We start from the raw sequence: 24,685 nt of genomic DNA, 5'->3' as shown, positions 1-24,685 counted from the left end.
GAAAGGCCTGTTTCATGGTTTCCGGTGTAAGTGGCGAGGCAGTGTCAGAGGTGCCCACAGAAGCAAGGAGTGAAACTACTGGGAATACTCAACTTCCTGGGCCTCAGTCCGGTCCTTCACCAAAGGCTTTCCTGCAGCCACCAGAACGCACACTCCCAGATCTCTGCCAGCCACAATCTGTGCCACATGACTGCCCGGGACACACACCAAAGATGGCGCCCTCATTTCACTAGCTAGCCAGCTCACTTCTCCATCTGCTCCACTTGGAGCCCCTATAGCTCCAGGCCCTAGGCAGCTACCTCTCTAAGGGGCCTTCCCCAGTCTACACAGGTCTGACACCCTAGTAAGGTGTCCAAAGCAAAACAGCTGTTCCTGCTACTGGATCGCCTTAGTTAACTGACGCATATACATTTCAGAAAGTGAAATCTTGTACTCCATGAGTATATTATTTTTGCTTGATTAAATAGTATTTAGGATAATTTCTACATAATGCTGGCATCAGGTCGTTGATGAGAAACATGAATTCTCTCCTGTGGGAAAGTCCGAGCAAATGTAATGCGTGCTTGAGAAACAAATGCAGGGTGAGCCTGAGTACCCGTATGGATGGATCCTTGGGGATCTGCAGAATCACTTCCCGCTTGGTGCTTTCAATACTGGAAAACCATTTTAAGTTCCAGATTAAAAAACAGTAATAACCTAAAAAACCACTCCCTGACTCACAACTTCGGATGCAGTTCATGATTACAAGTCTTCCCAAATTCACTGGCTGAGTACTTTGAATGCACTCACATTCCCGGTGTCTGCATTTCTTTGCTGTTCTATGGTAACTGACAGAGAATTAATCAAGAGGAAAAAACAAAGGGCACACTGAATTCTGAGTACGTGTGTGCAGACACCAGAATATACAGAAAGGAAACATACCAAAATATGAATCCTGATTATCTCTGGGATAAGTGTTTATGAGAAATTTGTTTTTTATACTTTTTTGTGTTTTACCAATTTTCTGCAATAAAGGTATATTACCTTTATAACCAGAAAAAAAGCCATTTTTTTACATTTTTAAGATCGAGGTAAAATTTACATTTAACAAAATGCGCACATCTTAAGTGTACAGTTCAATTTGTTTTGATGAGTGTATATACCCTTGAAGCACCACTCAGATTAATACACAATATTCCTGTCATCCCTGCAAGTTCCCTATGGCCCTTCCTAGTCAACCCCACCCCAGCCTACCCCAGCAACCACCTCGGAGGCAGCCACTGCTATGATTTCTGCCAGCACAGCTTAGTTTGTGTGTTCTAGACGCTCATGCATGGAAGCACACGGTGCCCACAGTTTCTTTCACTCATCACAATGTTTGTGAGATTTATCTGTGCTGCTGCACGCTAGCAGTTCATTCCTTCACACTGCTGAGTAATAGTCTCTTACCTCGACCTGTTTATCCAGTCACCTGCTGGCAGGCATTCAGGGTACTTCCAGCTTTGGTTATTTTACATAAGAATGCTATAGATATTCTAGTACAAGTCTTTGTATGGACATGTGTTCATTTCTCTTAAGTGACTAGGAGTTGAATTGCTGATGGAACTGCCAAACTTCTTTCCCAAATGGTTATATTTTATTCTCGCTAGCACTTGCCAACATGAGGTGCCATCCATCTTTTTAATTCTAGCCATCCTAGTGGATGTGAAATACCGTTTCATTGGGGTTTTAATTGCACCCCCTTACAACTAATGATGTTAAGCATTTTTCATGTGTCAACTATATATAAGGCTTCTTTTGTAAAGTGTCCAAGAGTCTTGCCCATTTTTTTATTTGGGCTGTCTTTCTATCACATATTCTAGATATGAGTCCCTTTTCAGATATATTTGTTGCAAATATTTACTTCTAATCTGTTGCCTGTTCATTTCTTTTAATAGTTTTATCTTTTATAAAAGTAGAAGCTTTAAATTTTTATGAACTCCAACGTATCCATTTCATTTAAGCTACTAGTATTTAACATGGAAAGAGGGGAAACTAATCCAAAATACCAAATGGACAATACAGAGACTGGCCGTGATGAGCTAGCCGCCTTCTGTGGAGTACTCAGCCTCACTACACCTTGGTGGCACTGCCCACAGAAGTCTAAAACAACAAATCAAACAGTCCTATGAAGCCAGACAGGAAGACTTAGGCTTAGAAAAATACAGACATGTAGTGAATTGGAAACAGCCATTTATTGCCTTAAGCAGTCAGAAAACGGTCTGGGAACCCCATTCAAAACTAGACTCTCAAAGTCACTAACACATTTCATGTAAATAAAAGAAAAAAAAAGCAAAGAGTCCTTGTCCTTTTACACTATAATTGCATTTCTACATTTTCTTCCCTTAAGCATTAGGAAGATACAAATAAGCTTGCGATTATACTCAGACATGACTGGGCACTCCAGCTCTTAGAAATTGTATCAGCAGCATTCATTAAGCTTTTCCTTTACACAAAGGAAAAACAGAAACTTTAAAATGTACACACACAGTGGACAACAGAGGAGCACATAAAAATTCAGGAGCAGTTTAAGGCTTTCTGGGGCCTTTGACGTTCTCCAGTTCAATTTTTTTTTTTTTTTTTTGAGACGCAGTCTCGCTCTGTCGCCAGGCTGGAGTGCAGTGGTGTGATCTCAGCTCACTGCAACCTCCGCCTCCCACGTTCAAGCGATTCTCCTGCCTCAGCCTCCCAAGTAGGTGGGACTACAGGTGCACACCACCACGCCCAGCTAATTTTTGTATTTGTAGTAGAGACAAGGTTTCACCATGTTGGCCAGGATGGTCTCAATCTCTTGACCTCATGATCCGCCCACCTCGGCCTCCCAAAGTGCTGGGATTACAGCTGTGAGCCACCGCGCCTGGCCTCCAGTTCAATTTTTCTACAATGGAAGAACCTCCTATGTTCAGGAGGCCTTGCGGTGAAGGATGAAAGGCAGAAACGATGGGTGTATATGTGCTTGCTAGAACTAGAAAGACACAAAGCTGACTTTTTCCTTCAATCTGCCACGTGAGCGTAATTAAGGCCTGGGTGCTTCAGAAACTACAACCACGAAAGTCACCCAGCAGCAGGGCAGACTCACCTTTCCTCTGTGGATCCCAGGTTTTCAATTTCATTAGCTACTTCTGCTATCTCATCCTTCAGCCTCTGTAAAACAGACAGTCCAGAGTTAGCAGGAAAGGGAAATGCAGATCAAATTAAAACTTCTAAAATCTCACATAACTCCCTCCAACCAAAGACAAAATAAAATAAACCAAAATGAAACAAAATACCACAAAAATACAAAAAAGTAAATTAGGAAAATTCATCTGTTTCAGAAATATTTATTGAGTGCCTACCAAATAGTAAGCATTCCAGAAAATACCAAGGTAGAAAAGGATACAGCCTCTGACCTCAAAGAATTTACGGTCTAGGAAAGTTTATAAGAATATATGCTATGTAAAAAAAACTGGTTGCCTCATCACAATCTTTCAGAACAAATCTGCAGCTAACTAAATACAAGTGTGCCAGAAAATTCAGAGGACAAAGCCTCCTACCCAAATCCCAGGCTGCAGAGCCAGCAGTAGCTGTGCCAGGGCAACACTGCCACCAAGTGGCTGGCAAAGGGAATGTCTGATCAAATCGATTGCATCCACACCCACCCTCCTCATTCCAGCACACCCTTGGCCAGAATGGATGGGCTCTCCCGTGGAAGCCGGGCTTCAGTGGAGAGCTGCTCATCTTTCTCAGGATCTACCAGTGAAGCAGGAGTCAAAGGATCAGGGAGAACTATCAAAATATACTTAACTCCAGAGCAAGTCAAGTCTTTCCTCATTTTGCTTCTTTGGGCAAACAGGATTCCCTCCTTAACCCCACTCCTAATGTTTTACAAAGAATTCTAAAAGAATAACATTTACTGCCTTAGGGTGAAAATAATCCAATTACTGGCTTCTAGACTTATTTCCTACAAAGCTTGATAGTTACGGAAAGGAACTTGGAAAAAATAGTAAAATTGCTATCACTAAGTACATCTAGAGGGACCAGAAATTATGCTGTCTTTTATGCTAAGTCCTTACAAGTGTGTAGTAGGTGTTTTCATGATCTGACAGATGAAGAAACTGAAGTTCAAGGAACCAGAACTCTCTTGTCTCAAATCATTCAGCTAGTAAGCGGCAGAGCCAGGGCCGGGGTGTGGGCCGAGCTTCGCCTGAAGCCCACGTTCTCATTGCCTCTCCCCATCCACTCTGCTCCACAAGGGCAAACACAGCAGAGAGGACTACTCAGGAGACAGGAGTCCTGCAGGGTGTCTCCAGCTCTGACAACCAACCAGCTGGGTGAACCCGGACAAGCCACTCAAGCTCTCTGACACTCCATCCCCTGAGCTGTAGAGGAAAGGTGATTATCAACACCTACACTTTGTGCAGAGCTGTAGTGAGGGCAGGTCAAAAGTGTCCTGAGGAGACACGCTGCAAAGGACACCCTTTGATACAAATGGGACTGTCACTGCGGTTCTTACGCTGGTGAAACCACCATGCCACTCTCCTACCTGAATGTCAGCCAGCAGCTCCTGTTTTCTTCGTCGGATGTTCTCCAGTTCTTGACGCTCCTCTGCGGTCAGGTCACTGGGAACTACGAAAATGGAGGGCAGTGTTACTAAGAAAGCTTTTATCTCACCAAAAATCAAGGAAGATCCAGAGGCCACGAAAGGAGAAGGATACCAAGAAAGAAACTAGAAGCCAGTTTCAGAAGCCAGACTGAGTGACAGAAATAGTTATGGCTCCAATTCTTATCAGATTTTCTAAAGAAAGGAAGGCCCTTAAATCACACAGAAAAGCTCTAAGAAAGGAACTCTTGGAAGGAAAAACAAGAGAGAAGAGATTACTGAAGGTTAAATTAGGTCGGCTATGAATGAAAAAGGATGAATATTAGCTGAGTGCCTGGCCATTTTCATCCCTTCCAGCTGGGAGACTTCAGGCTGATGTTTAATTAATCTCTCTGAGCCTCAGCTCCCTCATGGTCAAAAACAGAGCAGGACCGCCTCGCTGAGTTGAGCTCCAACATGGAAAGATGTCCGTGACCCCGAGGTCGGGAGGGGAGGCAAGAGGCAAAGCAACATGTACGAACAATTTTGTGCCATCTCTGGGAGGGGTCTGGAGAAAGAGACTATGTATACACTGAGAACTAATAGAAGTCTAGAATATATACCTAAAATCGTGCTTAACTCTGGGAACAGGGATTATGGGACTTCCTCTTTCTGCTTCATACCTTTCTTCATTGTTTGGATGTTTTACAATGTGCTCTTATCATCAGAACAAGGTTACTTAATTCCCGGATCACAGCTCTTACCACAATATCCTTCTGCAATCCTCCAATGGCTCAATCTCCCCCACCTATACAAACAGGAGATTTGGACAGACACCCTCTAAAATGACCCTTCAAGCATACTGTGGGAAGCTATGTGGGCCAATGAGAAGAACAAGCATTAGAATCAAGCAAACCAGGTTCAAATCCTAACTCCAATCTACCAAATATCAAATTAGGTCACTTCAGACAAGTTATGTAACCTATTTGGGTCATACTTCATCATCAATAAAGTGGCCCCACCATCACCCACTTGATAAGGATGATGTAGAGTAAATTAAGGTGCCTTAAACCCTGCCTGGTGCTGAGCAGAAGCTCAGCTCTTGTTCCCTCCGTGGCATAGCAAAGGGCATCCACACTCCCAAGGGTAGGGGTGGCGTGAGTGTCCTTCTATCCTCAGTGGGTGCCTATGTGAGCCTGAGCTGCGCTGTACAATATGGTGGCCAGGAGCCCCAAGTGACATTAACCACTTGAAATGTGACTACCCAGTTTGAGATGTGCAGTATGTATAAAATATACACTGAGGCTGGGTGTGGTGGCTCACGCCTGGAATCCCAGCACTTTGGGAGGCCAAGGTGGGCAGATCACGAGTTCAGGAGATCAAGACCATCCTGGCTAACATGGTGAAACCCTGTCTCTACCAAAAACACAAAAAATTACTTGGGTGTGGTGGCGGGTGCCTGTAGTCCCAGCTACTCAGGAGGCTGAGGCAAGAGAATGGCATGAACCCGGGAGGCGGAGCTTGCAGTGAGCTGAGATCGCGCCACTGCACTCCAGCCTGGGCAACAGTGCAAGACTCCATCTCAAAAAAAAACAAAAACAAAAACATATATACACACACACACACACACACACACACCAAACTTTCTATAAAAACAAATTACTTTTTAATATTTCATATTGATTGCACATTGATATAACTTAATAAAATGTATTATTTTAATTGATCTCAAAGGAACTAAATGTGGAAATAGTAGGAAATAAATGTGCATCTATGGCTCATGTTATATTTCTAGACAGCACAGAGTTGGAATAACATCTCTACTTGAGAGCACAGTTAGGTTACACATAACTTCCTTCTGCCCATGGCATTAAAACTTAATCTACTACATTCAGAGAACAGTTACTTTCCCCAAATATTTCATAAAAATCACAATAAGAAGGTAGAAGCAATAGACTACAGTGAAGCCTACAGAGTGGGTTAATTAGCTACATTAGAAAAGCCAAATTTTTCCTTTTTTTTTTAACCTAGTTTTTCCCAGTCCTTCTCTAAAAAAGTGTGTTTTTTAAACATCTCAAAATCCAAAAGAAGAAATGCATTTTAGTCCAGGCCTGGTGGCTCACGCCTGTAATCCCAGTACTTTGGGAGGCCAAAGCGGGCAGACTGCTTGAGCCCAGAAGTTTGAGACCAGCTTGGGCAACATGGTGAAACCCTGTCTTTACTTAAAAAACACAAAAATTAGCTGGGCATGGTGGCACGCGCCTGTAGTTCCAGCTACTCAGGGGGGCTGAGGTAGGATTGCTTGAGCCTGGGGTGCAGAAGTTGCGGTGAGCCAAGATCGCACCACTGCACTCCAGCCTGGGCAACAGAGCCAGACCCGGTTTGAAGAAAAAAAAAAAAAAGAGAGAGAGAGAAAAGAAAGAAAAAGAAAAGAAATGCATTTTGTCTCATGACCCAATCTCCACCATACATAAAAGTATCAAAAATAATACCTCACCATGTGAAATGCATTGATATTAACAGTGGCTTAGTCCAGTAAACTGATTTTATGGCTGCGTGTGGTAGTTCACACCTGTAATCCCAACACTTTGGGAGGCTGAGGTGGGTGGATCAGCTGAGGTAAGGAGTTCGAGGCCAGCCTGGCCAACATGGAGAAACCGCATCTCTACTAAAAATACAAAAAATTAGCCAGGCGTGGTGGTGAACACCTGTAATCCCAGCTACTCGGGAGGCTGAAGCAGAAGAATCGCTTGAAGCCGGGAGGTGAAGGTTGCAGTGAGCCAAGATCGTGCCATTGTACTCCAGCCTAGGCAACAAGAGCAAAACTCTGTCTCCAAAAAAATAATAATTAAAAATTTTAAAAAATTATTTCATAATCAATTAGGTAATTGTATAATTACCTAATATACTGAGTCCTGTGGTTTGAAAAACACTCTTCCTTTAGAGGCTGGAAGAGACAGCCACTCTCAAGATCCCAACAGACCAACTAAATCCAACTCAGGTCACCTTCACAAGAGTGGGCTTTATACTGCGTCCCTGAGAACTCAAGGGTGATCACTCAGGTGTGTGTATTGGAGGATGGAGCCTTAAATAAGATCACCTACACACCTGCTCTCCAGTCCCATTCCTGTGTCAAGACCCAGGTTTTCAGCTCAGCAATCCATCAGCATTATACAGATTCTAACTCTGCACTGTTCCCCCCAAACCCACCACCCCACATGTTTCTTCCCAGGCTGAACAGTTCTCCTAACATTTAAAAAAAATTATTAAAATGGCTGCTTCAGGAAAAAGCTAGACAAATAAGTGAGCTCTGGTTAAAACAAAAGCCGTTTTGAAAAACAACATCAACTCTACTGATACGTACACCATTCTAGAGAAAAGCATGCCTAAAGCAGTCCATTCCAATTGTTCTGTGCTTCACCGACCAGAAAGATTTCTAGTCCAAGTAGAAGATCCCTTTAAGAAATTAATCTCCTCAGGTTCTAGAAGATACATATTCATTCCAATATAACATGGTTTTGAAATTAAGGCAACATTCATTTTTTAAAAACAGCTGCTCCACAAGAGGCTCAATAATTGGGATTTGATTTTGAAGCTACAGAGCTGGCTTAACCAGATCATCAATATATCTCTACCCAACAGAAGGAAGACTAAACCCAAGGTCCATATAATGAGGCTGATGAAAAACAGAGCAATCGTATAAAAAAATTCCTCTCTCAGGACTGCTATATACCCTGAGAAGACAACTTTTATCATTCTAAATCGGCAACTCTTAATCGTTGCTTTCTTTTCAGAATCTGAGCACTCGACCTTTCTGGGTTTAATATTCACACATGACAAGTTTTCCGGAAGAACACAATCTAGCTTCTGTATTATAAATTCAAAAAGCCCTTCTAGTCCTCTGCCTTCCAAGATATTATTTTAAAATAGAAAAGGAATAGGCCAGGCGCGGTGGCCCACGCTTGTAATCCGAGCACTTTGGGAGGTTGAGAAGGGCGGATCACCTGAGGTCAGGAGTTCGAGACCAGCCTGACCAACAAGGTGAAACCCCGTCTCTACTAAAATACAAAAATTAGCTGGACATGGTGGTACATACCTGTAATCCCAGCTACTTGGGAGGCTGAGGCAGAAGAATTGCTTGAACTCGGGAGGCGGAGATTGCAGTGAGCCAAGATGGCAACACTGCACTCCAGCCTGGGCGACAGAGCAGGACTCCATCTCAAAAAAATAAAAAATTTTTTTTAAAAAAGGGAAAGGAATTTTTAAAAAATCCATAAACCTACAATATCAAAGAGTACACAGAGAAGGGCCAACAGAAGAGATTTCAACAAATTTTCAGAACAGAGAAAGGAATGAAACAGTGCTAAAGTGCTAATATCTTCTAGAATAAAAACTCCACAAAGGCAGGGACACTGCATGCCTTGTACACTGTTGTTTGTGGCACCCAGCACAGGGCCTAGCACGCTAGGGATTTCACACACATGCGCGCGCACGCGCGCACGTGCGAACACAGCCGACTTTCTCATGAGCAGACAAGCGTGGAGTTGGTGTCTAGGGTAAAGCCTCCATACGTGGACGGCGGAGACCTAAGAGGACCCTACCCCCAAGCAGGCTCTTGCCCACTCGCCCTGAAGCCAAGCCTCTCTGCCCACAAGGCCCAGCCATGCACAGAGCTTCCGCTTAACACATCTACTGCTTCACTCTTACACTTACAGAGATAACCACACCTACGCCAGGAGTGAGAGAGGACAAGACAGGGAACAGAAAACTCACCCTAGAGCAAACAGAGATAATTAGGGGGAAAAAAGAAAGAAAAAAAAACCTTTAAAAGAACAGAGAACTCTGAAAAAGGGACAATTACAGGAAAAGAACACAGCCTTGCAAATTAAACATACTTTTGTCCCCCACATCAAAAAAGTCAACAAAGGATTAAAAGATAAAGTTGGGGCATTCTTGTAGAACAAAGAGGCTTGAAAATATAAGCAAACCTGGAAATAAAAGCAAAAAAATCAACTCGGTCGAATAAAAATATTTTTAAATCCCACGGAGAAATACTCATAGGAAAAATTCAGAAGTTCCAGGAATAAAGACGATCCTAAAACCTCCACGGGGGTTAAGGAGAGTGATTAATCAGACCACCCACGAGCGAAGATCTCGCTGGTGTCAGAATAAGAGCCTGCACACTAAAGACAGTGTAGTGGAGCTTTCAAAATTCTAAATGAAAATTATCTGAACCCCAAATTCTCAGTCAAGTAGGAGGGTAAAACAGACTCATTTCAGATACATAAGGATCAGAAAGTTTGCCTCCTGTGCACCCCTTCTGAAGAAGCTACTTCAGGAGCAAGACGTGGGTCAAGGAACGGGACTGACTGAGGAGCCTGAGGACAGCAAGGGCCATCACCTGTGATGGACACATAGCCATCACACGGGGCCAGAGCAGGAAGCCAAGGGGCTGCCAGAGGAATGCCCTTACAGAGAATGAAATCAGACTTGAAACCAGAGAATGAAGGAGAAAGCAGCTGAGAACTGTGTGTGGTATCAACAGGCATCATTCGGTTTCCCCTCAAGAAAATAAAAAGGACTGGGAAACAGGAAAAACTAAACTACAGGAAATCACAGAAGAAATGAAACAAGCCCCTGAGTGGTGTCCTCTGGGCCATCAGGGGTGCTAGGAACAGCTCCCTTTGAGTGTGCACCTGGCTCTAGGGTGGGTGGTATCTACATTCCTGTCATGGTGCTGATTGCTGGTGGTGAACTTTCAGAATCACCCTGTAGACAAAGCAGGAAAGACCAACCCGGGCTGGAGAAGCAAAGCTATCTGTTTCGGAGGTGAAGGAAGAGCTGACCAGTGTTTGAGGGAAGCAACGTGGAGACAGCAGCAGGGTCCCAAACGGTCCCCACAGCTTCCTCCTACAACACTGGTGACCAGAGGCATGGACAAGGATCATGAACAAGAAACCCACACTGTAAACATGCCAGGAGTATAACTGGGATAAACTACCGAAAACGGACAGTGAGAGAAGGAAGGAAGAGAATGGTGTGAACTGCATCCTCATCTATCACAGGTGGAAGGCAGGAGATAATCTCTGATTTTGACAAAATAATCACCAATTTAAGAACTTGCAGCACCCACTAGAAGACCTAAAAGCAGAAAAAAGTGAATGAATAGTGGCTGCTTTGGGGAGTGGGTCTGGGAATACACAGACGGGACATAGAAGCCCCTGAATACTTGCTTTAAAATACATACACATATGTACTATGACAATTTGAAAACAAAAGACTAAAAATGTTCAACTACAGTCACTAGAAAAGATAGCCCTTCTGTGTGCTTGGAGTCAGACAGAAAACGCTTCTGGCCAATTTGTAGCTAGAATAAATAAGATATTTATCTACATTTATTTTGATCCAATCTCCTGACATTTGCCACATGACTGCTAAATTCCTTCTCCATTCCATACTTACTAACTTTAAATCACAATGCTGCTTCCCTTCTGGCTCAACAAATCATTTAAGAACTTTACTTTAAAAAGCTGATCTAGACCTCATTTTTCTAGTGGAATTTTATTCTGAGATGAGGCAAAATCTAACATTTTAATAAAAGTGTTTTTCCTCTGCACAAACTTAATGCAACATCAAATCTTTAATTCAAGCCTTCATTCTCATGCTGCCCCAGAGAGAAAAAACATCCAAAGAGAAAAAGCTTAATTTCATTTAGCAGCATGAAGAATCAGCACCACTGCTGGAGAGCTGGAGGTGCGATTGATTGCTACAGTCTTGGCTAGTGTCTTCAGGATGCTGTGAAGGCCACAGCTGCAACAAGAAAGGTGGTGGTCAGAAATACCCATGTCTACCTCACACCCGGGAGTTTCTGCAAAAGCACCGTTCGCACCCTGGGAAACCCGTGTATTCATGCCGCTTCTCTCCTGTGTAGCCATTAGGGTTAAACTGCAAAAGAACGGCTCAGATGGGCCAGATGGCAGCACAACAAACAGCTCCTCCCTCCCCCAACTGCCACGTGCTGCAGCCATGCTTATGTGCCAGGGAGGCGGCTGAACCCCTTGCTCTTTAAAAGAATGGCCACTGGGGAGGGCAGCAGGTTGTCCCTGCCAGCAGCCTGAGCACAATGGAGACAAACCAGGGGGGGAGTTGCCCTGACACACCACCCGCTCGTTTGCCCTCCTCGCCCATCGCCAGAGGGGCACCCAGAATCCATGCCCACAAAGGTTAATCCGCAAGGTGTCCGCTGGCAGTCAGGGGGACGGTCCAGCATCAGCCCCATCACCATTCCTTTCCAGGGTTCCAATTTAATGAAGGGGATTAAAGTGACAAAAACAACAAGGCGCTATTGTGCTTGGCTGTGAATAGGAAAGCCACACAAGGGAAGCTTTCATTTATTTATTTATTTAAATGTTGCTTTGCAGATTTTAACAGTCGGCAGAAACCCAGAGCTGAAATGGGTTCCAGCCAGTGCATACAAAGGAGAACTGTCTTAAAGGGACAGAGCCCTCTTTCCAAGCCAGAGGACGATACATGAGCACATGGCGGGCTTTAGTCTAAAACCCTGCAACTCGTGCTCCACCGGCCACAGGCAGATGCCTGGGGATACGCCACAAAGTTCCATGGAAAACGCAGCTCTCTGACAGCAGGTTCTGCTTGGCAGACACATAGCAGCTGCCAGGACCACACTGTTCTAAATCCCCGTGGGTACCGTCAAATGAGCATGTCCAAGGCATGCTTTAGGACCGAGATGTCTCTCTTTGGGGTCATCCAGCTACCACCAGATCCCTCTGCCTGGCTTTAAAATACTTCACTTGCCTTATTTTTTTTCCACCATAATTATTAACCGCCATCCTTCTTATAGCCTCTGCCTTTCAATGGATAAAAAGGTCCATATTTAAACCAACAATGCAGGGAAACATTTTATAAAGTAATTAAGCAGTGAGCCCTCATTTGCGGAGAAGGTAAATATACAAAAGATAACTACCTCAGTCAGAGCTGCTCCCAGGCCAAGGAAGTCACTGCCATTTCCCTTTCATCCCCTCCCGCTGGCCTGCTGCCAACAGGTGCCCTCCTGCTAATCACGGCCACATCACTTTACAGACCTGGAAGTTTCATAAACACTGAACACATACACACACACACACACTCTTTTTCTCTCTCTCTCTCTCTCTCTCTCTCTCCACCCCCCCACTTAACCTTAAGCTCTGCCTAAAACAGCAGTGGCAGTAGTGAAATAAAGCACCCAGCTTTTCTACAGCCTCTACAGAAACTGCCACCTGCTCAGAGGAGAACAACTGGCTATTTACAAACCAGGCTTTGGGATCAAAAGCGCACATCTGGGAAACCACCTTGCTCCTCCAACCTCCAAAGATACAGTGATCACAGTGTGAGGGGTAAGAAACTCCAAATGTCCTGAGCACTGGTTCCAGTATTCAGCACTTACTCGCCACATACCTGTGTCAATCCTACTAGTTAGACCCTAAACAAAACAGCGTGTTCACCTCCCTCTGCACTACCCTATGGGTGTAAGTCACTTTGTCTCCCAGAAAATTCCAGTGACTTATAATTTGAAAAACTTCAAAATACTGGAAAGAACTCAGGCTTTGGAGACATACCAATGTTCAACAAACTGCTCATCTCTTTGGGCCTCGGTTTTGTCCATCTGTAAAATGGCACTGCAGTTAACACAGTTGTGCTACTGTTAGCATTGCTGTTAGGAATGCGTGATGGAAAAGATAAAACAGCGACCACAAGTAGGTGCCCAACAAATGCCAAATGTCTTTCCTTTATCTGTATACCCAATTAATCTTCCTCTTTCGCTTCTTTCTAACAATGTCATCATTGACTCATTCAGCCTACATTTACTGCTTGCCTACTAGGTGGAAGGCAGCGGGGGCACAACACTGAAGAGACAGATCTGGTGCCTTCCGGCAGGAGCAGCAGTCCCTGGAAGCATCCACTGAGAAGGTGATGACTTTAGGTGTGCGTGTTAACGAGGGCTTATGCACAAGGCTGTAAGAATCCACAGCATGGGTGCCTCACCCAACTTCTGGGATGGATCTGTGGACTGCCACTCTACAGGTAGTGGCCTTGGGTCCTAAACCTAGCTTGGGGCCACACTCACCAGGTGGATGACCCTGGGCAAGTTACTTTGGCTATCTGTGCCTCAAAGCAAACAGCAAGCTAAGAGGTTGCTTCCAGAGCAGGATACTGTTTAAAATAACTACAGCTTTTATATCACATGGGGACACACAAATAACCCACAATAATACAAAATCTGCTAAGTTAAAAACTATAGGGTAAGAAGACAGTGCTGTGAGGCATGGCTAACAACTGCAGGTAGGGCAGCAAACAAGAAAAACAACAGTTGAGGAGTCAAAGATAAAGTTCTTACAGATCATTACTACAAGTGGAGAAAGGGTTGGTTTAGGGGAATTTTTTTCCCCTCACTGAGAAAAGCAATTTTCAACTTTCACAAAATTCCATGCTGACATTACAAATATGTGGGGTCAGATCTTTAAAGTAGGGATAAGAATGCAACCAAAATTCAGTGTATCTTTCAGGTAAAATGTAACAGAAGAGGGATGTAACAGTTGTAATGATACTAGGGTTTTACTGGAAGCCGGAAATTTCGGGACAGTCCTCAGGATAACTGTTAGAATCAGGGGATGAAGAAAGATGGATGTAGCAAAGGGGAGTGACTAGAGCAGGAGGCCCAGGTGACACTTTCTGCCAACAATACACTGAAGAGTTCACACCTTCACACAGTCTATCTACTTTGGGAAACCAATTAAGTTTCCCACCCACTGAGTCAGAAACACAGTAACACTTTTCAAACTCAGTACCTTAAAAAGGAAGGAAATTCTAATGTATGCTACAACATGGATGAACCTGGAGGACATTAAACCAGTCACAAAAGGGCAAATACTGAAGGACTGCACTGATAAGAGGCCCCTGGAGTAGTCAAACTACCATAGAGACAGACAGTGGGATGGATACTGCCTGGGGCTGGGGAGAGGGGGAATGGGAGAGTGAGGGTTTAATGCTGGGTTTCAGTTTTGCATGATGATAAAGTTCTAGAGATTGGGTTGCACAATAATGTGAATGTATGAATGTACTACTGAACTTAACATGCTGAAGATGGTACATTTTTTGTTATATGTATTTTACCACCATTAAAAATAAAGGCCTGGCATGGTGGCTCATGCCTATAATACCCCCAGCAGTTTGATTTTATTTTTTGGTTTTTGGTTTTTTTTTTTTTTTTTTTTTTTTTTTGAGATGGAGTCGTGCTCTGTCGTCCAGGCTGGAGTGCACTGGCGCAATCTCAGCTCACTGCAACCTCTGCCTCCCAGGTTTATACAATTTTCTTGCCTCAGCCTCCCCAGTAGCTGGGACTATAGGCCCCCGTCACCACGCCCAGCTAATTTTTGTATTTTTAGTAGAGACGGGGTTTCATCATGTTGGTCAGGCTGGTCTCAAACTCCTGACCTCAGGGGATCAATCTGCCTCAGCCTCCCAGAGTGCTGGAAGTACAGACGTGAGCCATTGTGCCTGGCCATCCCCAGCACTTTGAGAGGCTGAGGGAGGGAGATGGCTTGAGCTCAGGAGTTTGAGACCAGCCTGGGTGACACGGCAAAACCCCGTCTCTACAAAAAATACAAAAGTTAGCCAGGTATAGTGGCACGCACTTGTAGTCCCAGCTACTTAGGAGGCTGAGGTGCAAGGATCGCGTAAGCCCTGGAATGTGGAGGTTGCAGTGAGCCCAGATTGTACCACTGCATCCAGCCTGGGTGACAGAGTAAGACCCTCTCTCAAAAAAATAAAAATATAAAATAAACAAAAATTTCACAGCAATATTCTAACTTCCCTGTCTGCTTACCTTAGTCCCTTTCCCAAGAAACTATGATTTGACTTTTGTGTAGTGTATTTTACAATAAATATCTCACCATCAACTTGCAGCCTAAGAGATTTTTAAAAGAATTTACAGCTGGGCGCAGTGGCTCACACCTGGAATCCTAGCACTGTGGGAGGCCGAGGCAGCTGGATCACCTGAGGTCAGGAGTTCGAGACCAGCCTGGCCAACATGGTGACACCCTGTCTCTACTAAAAATACAAAAATTAGCCAGCATGGTGGCATGCACCTGTAGTTCCAGCTACTCGGGAGGCTGGGGCAGGAAAATCGCTTGACTTTGGGAGGCGGAGGTTGCAGTGAGCCGAGATGGCGCCATTGAACTCCAGCTCAGGCGACAGAGCAAAACTCCGTCTCAAAAAATATAAATAAAAATAAAATTTATACACACTACCCAGGACCAAAAAGAGTTAAATTAGCAAGCAGCTAGCAGAAATGGTATTCAACATAAAGGCAGAGGTGCCTTCTAGCAAATTGCCGATATGAGTATTTAGACTATTCTAATTTAAATTCCCTCCATGCAAAAACTACCCAGTTTCCCCACTAACAGTAAGTCTATTAAAGATTTTTAAAGGCCAGGCATGGTGGCTTACGCCTGTAATCCCAGCACTTTGGGAGGCTGAGGCAGGTGGATCATGAGGTCAGGAGATCGAGACCATCCTGGCTAACACAGTGAAACCCTGCCTCTACTAAAAATATAAAAAGTTAGTCAGGTGTGGTGGCAGTGCCTGTAGTCCCAGCTACTCAGGAGGCTGAGGCAGAATGATGTGAACCCGGGAGGTGGAGGCTGCAGTGAGCCGAGATCATGCCACTGCACTCCAGCCTGGGCAACAGAAAGACTCCATCTCAAAAAAAAAAAAAAAAAAGATTTTTATTACCACATTCTGGATTTTTAGGGAAGACTCCATTCAGTCCTATTCTCAGTCTTGGAGACATCTCGCCTAACAGCTCCCCACGTTCAGAGGAGATGCTGCCTGGGCTTTCACTCATTGCTTTGTGACCTGGAGCAAACAATGACCTCTTCCAGCCTCAGTTTCCTCACTTATGTAATGAGAATGTCCTTCTCAACTACCTTATAAAAGGAAGGTATTGGCTGGGTGCAGTGGCTCACACCTGTAATCCCAGCACTTTGGGAGGCCGAGGCTGGTGGATCACTTGAGGTAAGGAGTTCGAGACCAGCCTGCAACACGTTTAAACTCGGTCTCTACTTTAAAAAGACAAAATTAGCCAGGCGTGGTGGCACACGCCTGTTATCCCAGCTACCTGGGAGGCTGAGGCAGGAGAATCGCTTGAACCTGGGAGGCGGAGGTTACAGTGAGCCGAGATCGCGCCATTGCACTCCAGCCTGGGCAACAAAAGCAAAACTCCATCTCAAAAAACAAAAAAGGTATCAAAACTTTTAATCTAATAAATCCTAGAACTCAAAGACTTAGTTTGCATTTCAAGGTAGTAACAGAACCTAAGTGACAAAATTTTATCCTAAGAATTTGGTTTAGAAAAATAAAGTTAACATCAGCTTTCAATAAAAGATACAAACTAGAAAACAACCATTTTAAGAAACTTAACCTTTTCTAAAAGCTCACAGTGACAACATCTGATATAGCTGGGGTTTCCCAGCAGCTTCTTTCTGGCACTCCACTGCTGTTTCAAAAGGATCCCAGGGACCGGACGCAGAGCTCCACAAGGAAGAACCATTTTCTACCCCCAGCCTCCTTGAGCCGAGCGGCGTGCTCCTTCACTCCCCAGGGAAAGCCTGGAGTTCCCTCTTCCTCCAAATAAGCCAAATCAGCTTGCTCGCCCCTCCTCCCAAGGGGGCAGGCTCCTGTCCCCTGGGCGAAGCTGCCACTCCCTGTGCCTGCCAGCTGCAACCACTGCCAGCTTGCACAGCTGGGCCACCACACCCCTTCCGTGTCCAAAATAGAGGCTTAGTGGCTTGAAAGTCAATTCTCTCTCACTTCACCCTCAGTGCCTAAAACCTATTTGTTTGCTAGCCCTTTGTAATGCTCTGGATTTTTCTGTACATTGAAATATTCTCCCTCAGTCTGACAGCTGGCAAGGACCCCTAGCATTAAATGCGATGTACAATTCCAACTCCTTTTCTATGTGTATCGATGGGAAGAGGGCGACTCATGCCCAGGAAAGGTTCCCAAGTCCTTAATGAGTAAAACAGAAACTCCGTGGACGGCGGGCATAGAGGGGAGATCACCCTGAATCTGTCCCTCTGCTTTCTGCCCCCCTATTTCAAACCTCATGGAAGCTGGACCAAGGAAATTGACTACTGGCGTGTTTCTAAGTCTCAGGCCTAGAAGAAACTACACTGAATGCCAGGATACCTATCCAAAGGTGTAGTGGAAAAATCCTCAGAGAAGAGCACAGAATGCAGACCCAAAAGACAGACATGCAGAGAGACGGCCACGCACACATCAGCTCCTACTGCTGGCTGCTGGGTGGGAGAGGCAGGCAGGCAGCAACGCATAATGGGGAATCTGCTGACGGGGCTCCACACGCCATCCACCAGCCTCTTACCCACGGTGAGTCCCCTCTCCTGCGGCCCCAGTGTCCTGGCCAGCCCTGGGCAGCAACATCAAAGCCTCGGCAGGTCACAGCTCTCCGCGTCAGAGGCCATGGTGGCTCCGTGCAGCGACCCCACAGTCCCAGGCTGCCGGGAGCTCCCACAGCTGTAGGTGCAGGGAGAGCCGGAGCAAGGACAGCATGTGTGCGCCAGCACAGCAGGGGCAGAGAAGAAGGTTTCCAGAGAAAACAAAAGCTGAGAGCACCGGCCCTGCAGGTGGAAAGGCGCCGGGCCCGGTGGGGAAGGCTGGTGCGGAGCGCAGAGATGGACGCGCAGAGCTGCAGCTCTAGCTGACGATCCAAGTGTGTGCTGCTCCACTCCTCCAGGCTCATTTCCATGAATGCAGTCACAGCCAGCCCCTCCTACTATCCCCCATTCCCGGCCTCCCGGGGGGAGGGGAGGCACCGCCAGCATTTGCACACAGGCTGCACTTGCTTTCCTCTCTCCCTCAGAAGCAAAAGCCCGATGCTGCTTTCACTGCAAGAATGCCAGCCTTACTCCAGATGCCCTCTCCTTACTGCACGGATAAACAAGAGACTGGATTAGGGGGTGGATGTTCTGTCACCCTAAAGGCACAAGCCTAGTCCTTCCCACTGCCCCGCATCAGGTCAGCAGGCACAGTGGCACTGACCAGACTGCTCCAGCACCGTCCTGGAGGGGCTTCAGGAGGAGTATCCTTTGCTCCCTTCCTCCAGGGATCCCATGCCCTCCACTTCCACGAGGGACACTCCAGCCTTTTTACCCAGAAGGACTCGCCTCCTACCCAGTACACTTGCAGCCACCAATGGTTCTTTCTTCACCAGAGGCTGCTGCGTCGCCTTTGAGGACACTTGCCTAATATCGAGTTGGAATATTAGGCAAGTGAAACTTGGGGATGATAATACAAGATGGCTGGTGACAAGAATTATGGCTACAGCCTGAGGATAGCAGCTCTCAAACCTCAGAGGGCATGAGAATCACCAAGGGCGCTTGTTAAACATGTGGATTTGGGACCCCAGTCCCAAAACCATGAACTCCAGAGACCCAGGCCCCTAAGTGACACAGAATACAAGGTTACTGCAGACCACACACAGCTTTTGACTAAGAAGGGAGGAGGTATTTTTTAAACAACTAGAAAGTAAAAGGGAAATCACTGTGCTAGAGCGGGCTTCCTCAGTCTGGGCGTCACTGGCATAGGGAGCAGGTCACTCTTTGTGGCAGGGCTTCCCTGTGCATTGCAGGGTGCTTAGCTGTGTCCCTGGCCTCTACCCACTAGGTGCCAGCAGCACCCCCATCCCGCTTCCCCACAACCAGTTGTGACAACCAAAAAGGTCTCCAGGCATTGCTGAATGTCCCCCGTGGGGCAAAACTGCCCTGGTTAAGAATCATTGCTCTAGATAAACAATGGGAGAGGGAGTGGGAATCCTAAAAACACTCCCATACCCTCCCTCCTTTCCAGTCTCCTGCCATTAGGAAATCGTCGTGGAAGGCACCCACCCCTCTGCAAGCCCTGCCTCCACTGCCATGCATGGGGGTTGGGCTGGCTGGGGAATGCGGACAGACGTCCTCATCACCAGGCAGTGCCACCAGGCCTGACCCAAATACCCTGGCTCTGCGTTGCAGCCTGTCTTTTAAGAAACAGCCATAGTGTGGACAATTTTCTTTTAGTGTCAAGAGAGTAGTACTCATTTAAAAGAATCATACTAAGTCCATGAAAAACAAATTCTAAAATTCTACAAAATGCAGATTGAGAGTCCCAGTGCAACATGTCCCTGGGCCCCCGTCTTCCTCCTGCTCGCTGTCTAGTAAGCCATCCCACCTCTCCTCCTGGTCCAAGGAAGACTCCACTTTCCCTGGATCCACCAGAGTGCTCAGTTATGTCTCTTTGCTTCCTTCTTCTTGTTCAGAAGCTCATCCTCGCCATCCATCGAGTCTTACCTCCTACAGGGAGAACTCCGATTCCTCTAGCCATGCTCCCTGCTCAGTTCACACGTATTAACCATCACCTGATGACCTTCTTTATCACTTGGTAAATAACCAGGTGATAAATTACATGATACAAACACACTCGGAGAAGACAGCCTGGACTATCCACGCTGGTTATCTACTACCATGTTTCTCAGGGATTTCACATGTATGTGGAATTAAGCTCTTGCTTTTCAGTAATATCTTGTACTGTAAATATTCTCATAGCACTTTTCATAGTCCTAAGGGCTGTCTTATTTTGAGGTGACATCACTGGTTTTTACACAGATACACATACACACATACACACTCTCTTCGGGGACTGAAAGAGCCCAGCAGGTGAGTTCTGACCCGTCACTCTCTACAGAAGGCTCAGTCATCATGTGCCAGGCTCACTATGGCTCTCCCTTTAACACGGCCAGCTTCCACTACGCCGACAGAGTGGATCACAGCCGGGGTTTACCTGCAGTGTGTGAACCTAGGCAAAGGCTTTAGCTTGACCCAGGCCAGAGACTGCAGGTGGCAAAAACCTGCACTTTCAGTTAATTCTAGGCACAGACAACATGAGAAAAGGATGTCAGCCCACAAAGAAGTTACAAAAAAAAGCTGCAACCAAGAAGTGTGCAGTGTGGCCCTCCTCATATCTGAAGAAAACAGATGCCACAATATATACTCTGCACAATCCAGCTTATAAAACAAACCACAGCCATCAGAGAGAATCACAGGAAACGACTGGCCACAGAACAGGCATCTCAGGAATCCCAACAGAGAAAATGAACGTTTTAAAAAATAATTTCTCAGACTCATAATTCAACAATTTTTTTAAAAGTTCACTGCATGGAAACGAGGCCCCCTGTCAGTTACTGTGGAAGACACAATGCTGGAAAGACATGGTTTCGGCCCTCAAAGAGCTCATGTGTTACTATTCTTTTTAAAGAAAAAAGAAACGGGCAGCCCGTAAATGCCAAATAAATGCTGTCTGCAAGGCGCTATGCAGAGTGGGGGTCAGAGAAGAGCAGGGCCCAGGTTAGTCCAAGACGGCTCCACGCGAGAGCCTGGGAGAGGGCAGTCCAGACAGAGGTGGAAAGGGCGGCACAAGGGACAGAGCCTGGAAAAGCAAGCTCCAGGCAGACTGTGGTGCCTTTGAATTTGACACTGAGACAGCTGGATTCTATTCTGTTGTTGAGTTGGGACAAGAGATAAAGAAAGAAATTCTCCTGGAAGAGCAAGAAGCGGCAGCTAGGCGCCATGAGAAAGAAAAGGAACTGGAAGCTTTGCAGTAGTCTTCACTGCACCGCGGTCTGCACTTCCATTCAGAAGTGGTAGCAAAGAAGTATTTCCTCGCCCTACTCCAGCTCACAGCTTCAACTACCATCCTTATCCAGCACTAATTCCCCAAACCGCTACTGACTTCCCATCCTCTCTCCAGTTCTGTGTCTCAGGTGCAAGGACAGCTGGAACCAGAAAGCGACCCTCTGACAAGTGTGCAAGGGAAATGTGCACCAATCGCTTTATTTCTAAAGCGGAAAATGAGGCACGAGGAATACATTCAAATCTCAACAGTTTCATCAGCATCCCAAACCCACGAATTCACAATGCTGCTCAAAGGTCCTCTCTGACCATGAGGCGTCCCCAAACCCCAAATCACCTGGGCCACAGGCTCCAAGCACCACAGACATGATAAGCATAAAGCTCTTAGGCGAGTCAGGATTCTCAATCTCTCCTCCTTCTGTGTGCCATGAAAACAGAGGCCTGGAGTTATTTGATTTTTTTCTTTAAACTCTGTTCCACTCCCTATACTTAAAAATGTCTCATTATTCTTTAGTAAACGCCAAGAGCATAAAATTCTTGTTCAAAGAAGCAAAAACTGGCATCTGTTCCTGCTCTGAGAAGGGCCTGAAGATCTCTTGAGAGGGAGGTCATTTCTACCTTCACCTCAGAATAGGAACAAACTGGCTCCCTGTTCCAGACATCACCCTTACCAGAGTTTCCCAGAGTCCGGGTGTGCAAAAGTTTGGGAGAAGTGTAAGAAGGAGCTGATGAGGGCACCAGCCTTCCAAGTCACGGGCAGGCCCGCGGTACTGGCCCCCTGCCTCCACCTACCAGCAGGGCGAGGCTGGTACAGGCACGGCCGGCCCGAGCCTCCTGGCCAGTGCATTCTTCCGGTGCCAACTCAGTGTGCTAGGAGGGCAGGCTTCTTCTCCATCTTGGCTGCTGTCATGAGGCTGCTCTTGGACCGCCCCCTATCTCCTGCCCATGCAGCGGGCAGAAATTTAGGAGGAAGAAAGAGGTCGAGACCTGTGGCAGGGGCAGCCAAGGAGAGCAAAGAGGAGGAGCAGAAGGCAGGCCAAGCTCTGCACCTTTGAGATCCAGGTCAGCACACCTGCTCCAGAACTAGCTCAAGAGGTGCTGACCCGTGAAAAGAGCAGTGAGTCCCTGATATCATGAAGGTGTCCTGTGGCCTCCCTCCATGACAAACGGATGCCCACCTCTAGATGGCAAGATATAGTTGGTTTCTCTGGACAAACTCTATTTTACCCCAAACACTGGTAACTCCTCCCCAGGCCAGGCTGGCTCCTGCAGCAGGGCCAGCCTCCCTAGACAGGAAAAAGAAACATGGAAAACAAAGGGGACCTGAGCAAAGGTAGAAAGACCCCAATAATGAAAGTTCTCGTACATATACCACGATGTTTAAAAATATTATTTACGCCAGGCGTGGTGGCTCATGCCTGTAATTCCAACACTTTGGGAGGTCGAGGTGGGCAGATCACCTGAGGTCAGGAGTTCAAGACCAGCCTGACCAACATGGTGAAACCCCATCTCTACTAAAACTACAAAATTAGCCGGGTGTGGTGGCACATGCCTGTAATCCCAGCTACTTGGGAGGCTGAGGCAGAAGAATCACTTGAACCCAGGACGCAGAGGTTGCAGTGAGCTAAGACCGTGCCATTGCACTCCAGCCTGGGCAATGACAGTGAAACTCTGTCTCAAAAAAAATTATTTACATTACCAACATGATGTTTACAGAAGTATAATAAAAAGGATATTAAACTTCACATGGGAAAACATATATATGAGGATAGTCAGAAAAACATGAAGGGGAGAAAGGGTAATGTGAGGGTGCAGCTACCAGAGATTAAAGCATGTGAGGCTTCAGTAATTGAAACTGCAGGAGAAGAAAAAGACCAGAAAACAAACTCAAGAAATAGTGAAACACACAGGTAGCACTTTGAATCGGTAAAGAAAAATAGGATTATTCAGTCAAGGGTGCTGGGCAAATAAATAGCCAGCCAGCCATTTGGGACAAAACTAAGCTGAAATGAATTCTAGCTTAATCAAAGATGTTAATGTAAAATAAAACCTGAATAATTCTAGAATAGAGCATGAATTAATATAGTCATAATATTGGTGAGTCTGTTCATTTGCGACATGAAAATGAAAAGCTTCTGAGTGAAAAATAATATCCCATAAGCCAAAAGGTAAACAACTAAGACAATAAATTCACAAAACATACGACAAAGGGTTAATATCTTTTAAAAAAATTAATTAACTTATTATTTTTAGAGAGAAGGTCTCACTCTGTACCCAGGCTGGAGTGCAGTGGTGTGATCATAGCTCACTGCAGCCTCAGACTCCTGGCCTCAAGCGATACTCCCATCTCAGCCTCCAGAATAGCTGGGACTATAGGCGTGTGCCACCACACCTGGCTAGGGTTAACTTCTTTAAGTCACAAAGAAAGCAGCAAAAAAATTAGTAAAACAAAGATGAATACAATGAGCAAAGGATATAAAAGGCAGATTACAAAAAGAGAAATACAAATGGTCACACAGAAAAAGATGCTCACAGTCACTATGTGTTTAATGCAAATTAAAACACGAATAACATACCATTTTCCATTAGTCTGGCAGGAATCAGAATGCCAGATGACACAAAATACTGTCAGAGGAGTGGGCTACACAGGTAGTCTCCCGTGCTGCTGGGAGAGTGTAAACTGGTGCGACCTTCGGCACGAGCAAAACATAAACAGCACATACCTTTTGATTTGATTTGAATCAAACTTAGGAATTTGATTCTTAAATTCCATTTAAGAATGGCTATGCGCCCCAAATTCCAAAAATTTTAAACTACCTAAGCACTATTTGGTAATTTAAAAGAATGAGGTGATTTGTAAATGCCAATATGAAAAGATCTCTAAGACACATCTGGTGAAACAGGATGGCACAGAACACCTTCTCACAAGTAACACCTATGCTTGCTAAATACACAGGGAGCTTCTGAGAAGGACGTACCTGAAACTGCTAGCAGGAATCACCTTTCAAAGCAAGGACTGTGGAAGGAGAGTGGGGGAGGCTTGGACTCTTCCTTTTCTGCCTATCTGTGTATCTGGATCCACAACTAACCCAAAATTTGATGTTGAAGTTTTTATTCAAAGAAAATACAGAAATGCCCCCAGCCACTTACCATTTGCTCAGACTGGCCCAACATTTCTATTATAGAAGAAACATCCTTGGATGCTGTTCTAACGCCCATGAGGTGCCTGTCGTAACTACACCCATTCTGCTGTGATTTCATATGTGGTCTCTCGTTTGAATTCTGCGACTCAGAATCCTGACTCTTCACAGAAAATACAAAGGGAAAGAGGCTTTAGACACCAGAAGGAAAGGCGTCAATAGTCACTGAG

General features: G+C 45.6%; 2 protein-coding genes across 5 annotated transcripts in view; one reads left to right on the top strand and one right to left on the bottom strand.

Moving 5' to 3' along the window:
• Positions 1 to 24,685, top strand: part of ENGASE (endo-beta-N-acetylglucosaminidase) — a 639,565-nt gene that overhangs the window by 254,082 nt on the left and 360,798 nt on the right. The window lies entirely within an intron of this gene.
• Positions 1 to 24,685, bottom strand: part of CYTH1 (cytohesin 1) — a 106,023-nt gene that overhangs the window by 29,241 nt on the left and 52,097 nt on the right. For 3 of the 4 annotated variants that reach the window (XM_050764378.1, XM_050764377.1, XM_050764380.1), the window contains exons 2-3: positions 4,541 to 4,623; positions 3,098 to 3,162 (exon numbers count right to left, since the gene is read on the bottom strand). In XM_050764378.1, the coding sequence (XP_050620335.1) occupies positions 3,098 to 3,162; positions 4,541 to 4,623 (148 nt within the window). Of the gene's footprint in view, positions 1 to 3,097; positions 3,163 to 4,540; positions 4,624 to 18,014; positions 24,683 to 24,685 lie in introns of those variants that run through there. The other variant, XM_050764381.1, reaches the window with a different exon arrangement.

This window comes from Macaca thibetana, chromosome 16, assembly GCF_024542745.1.
Source record: "Macaca thibetana thibetana isolate TM-01 chromosome 16, ASM2454274v1, whole genome shotgun sequence".
Classification (NCBI taxonomy): Eukaryota; Metazoa; Chordata; class Mammalia; order Primates; family Cercopithecidae; genus Macaca; species Macaca thibetana.
This window is presented reverse-complemented; position numbering and strand designations above follow the sequence as displayed.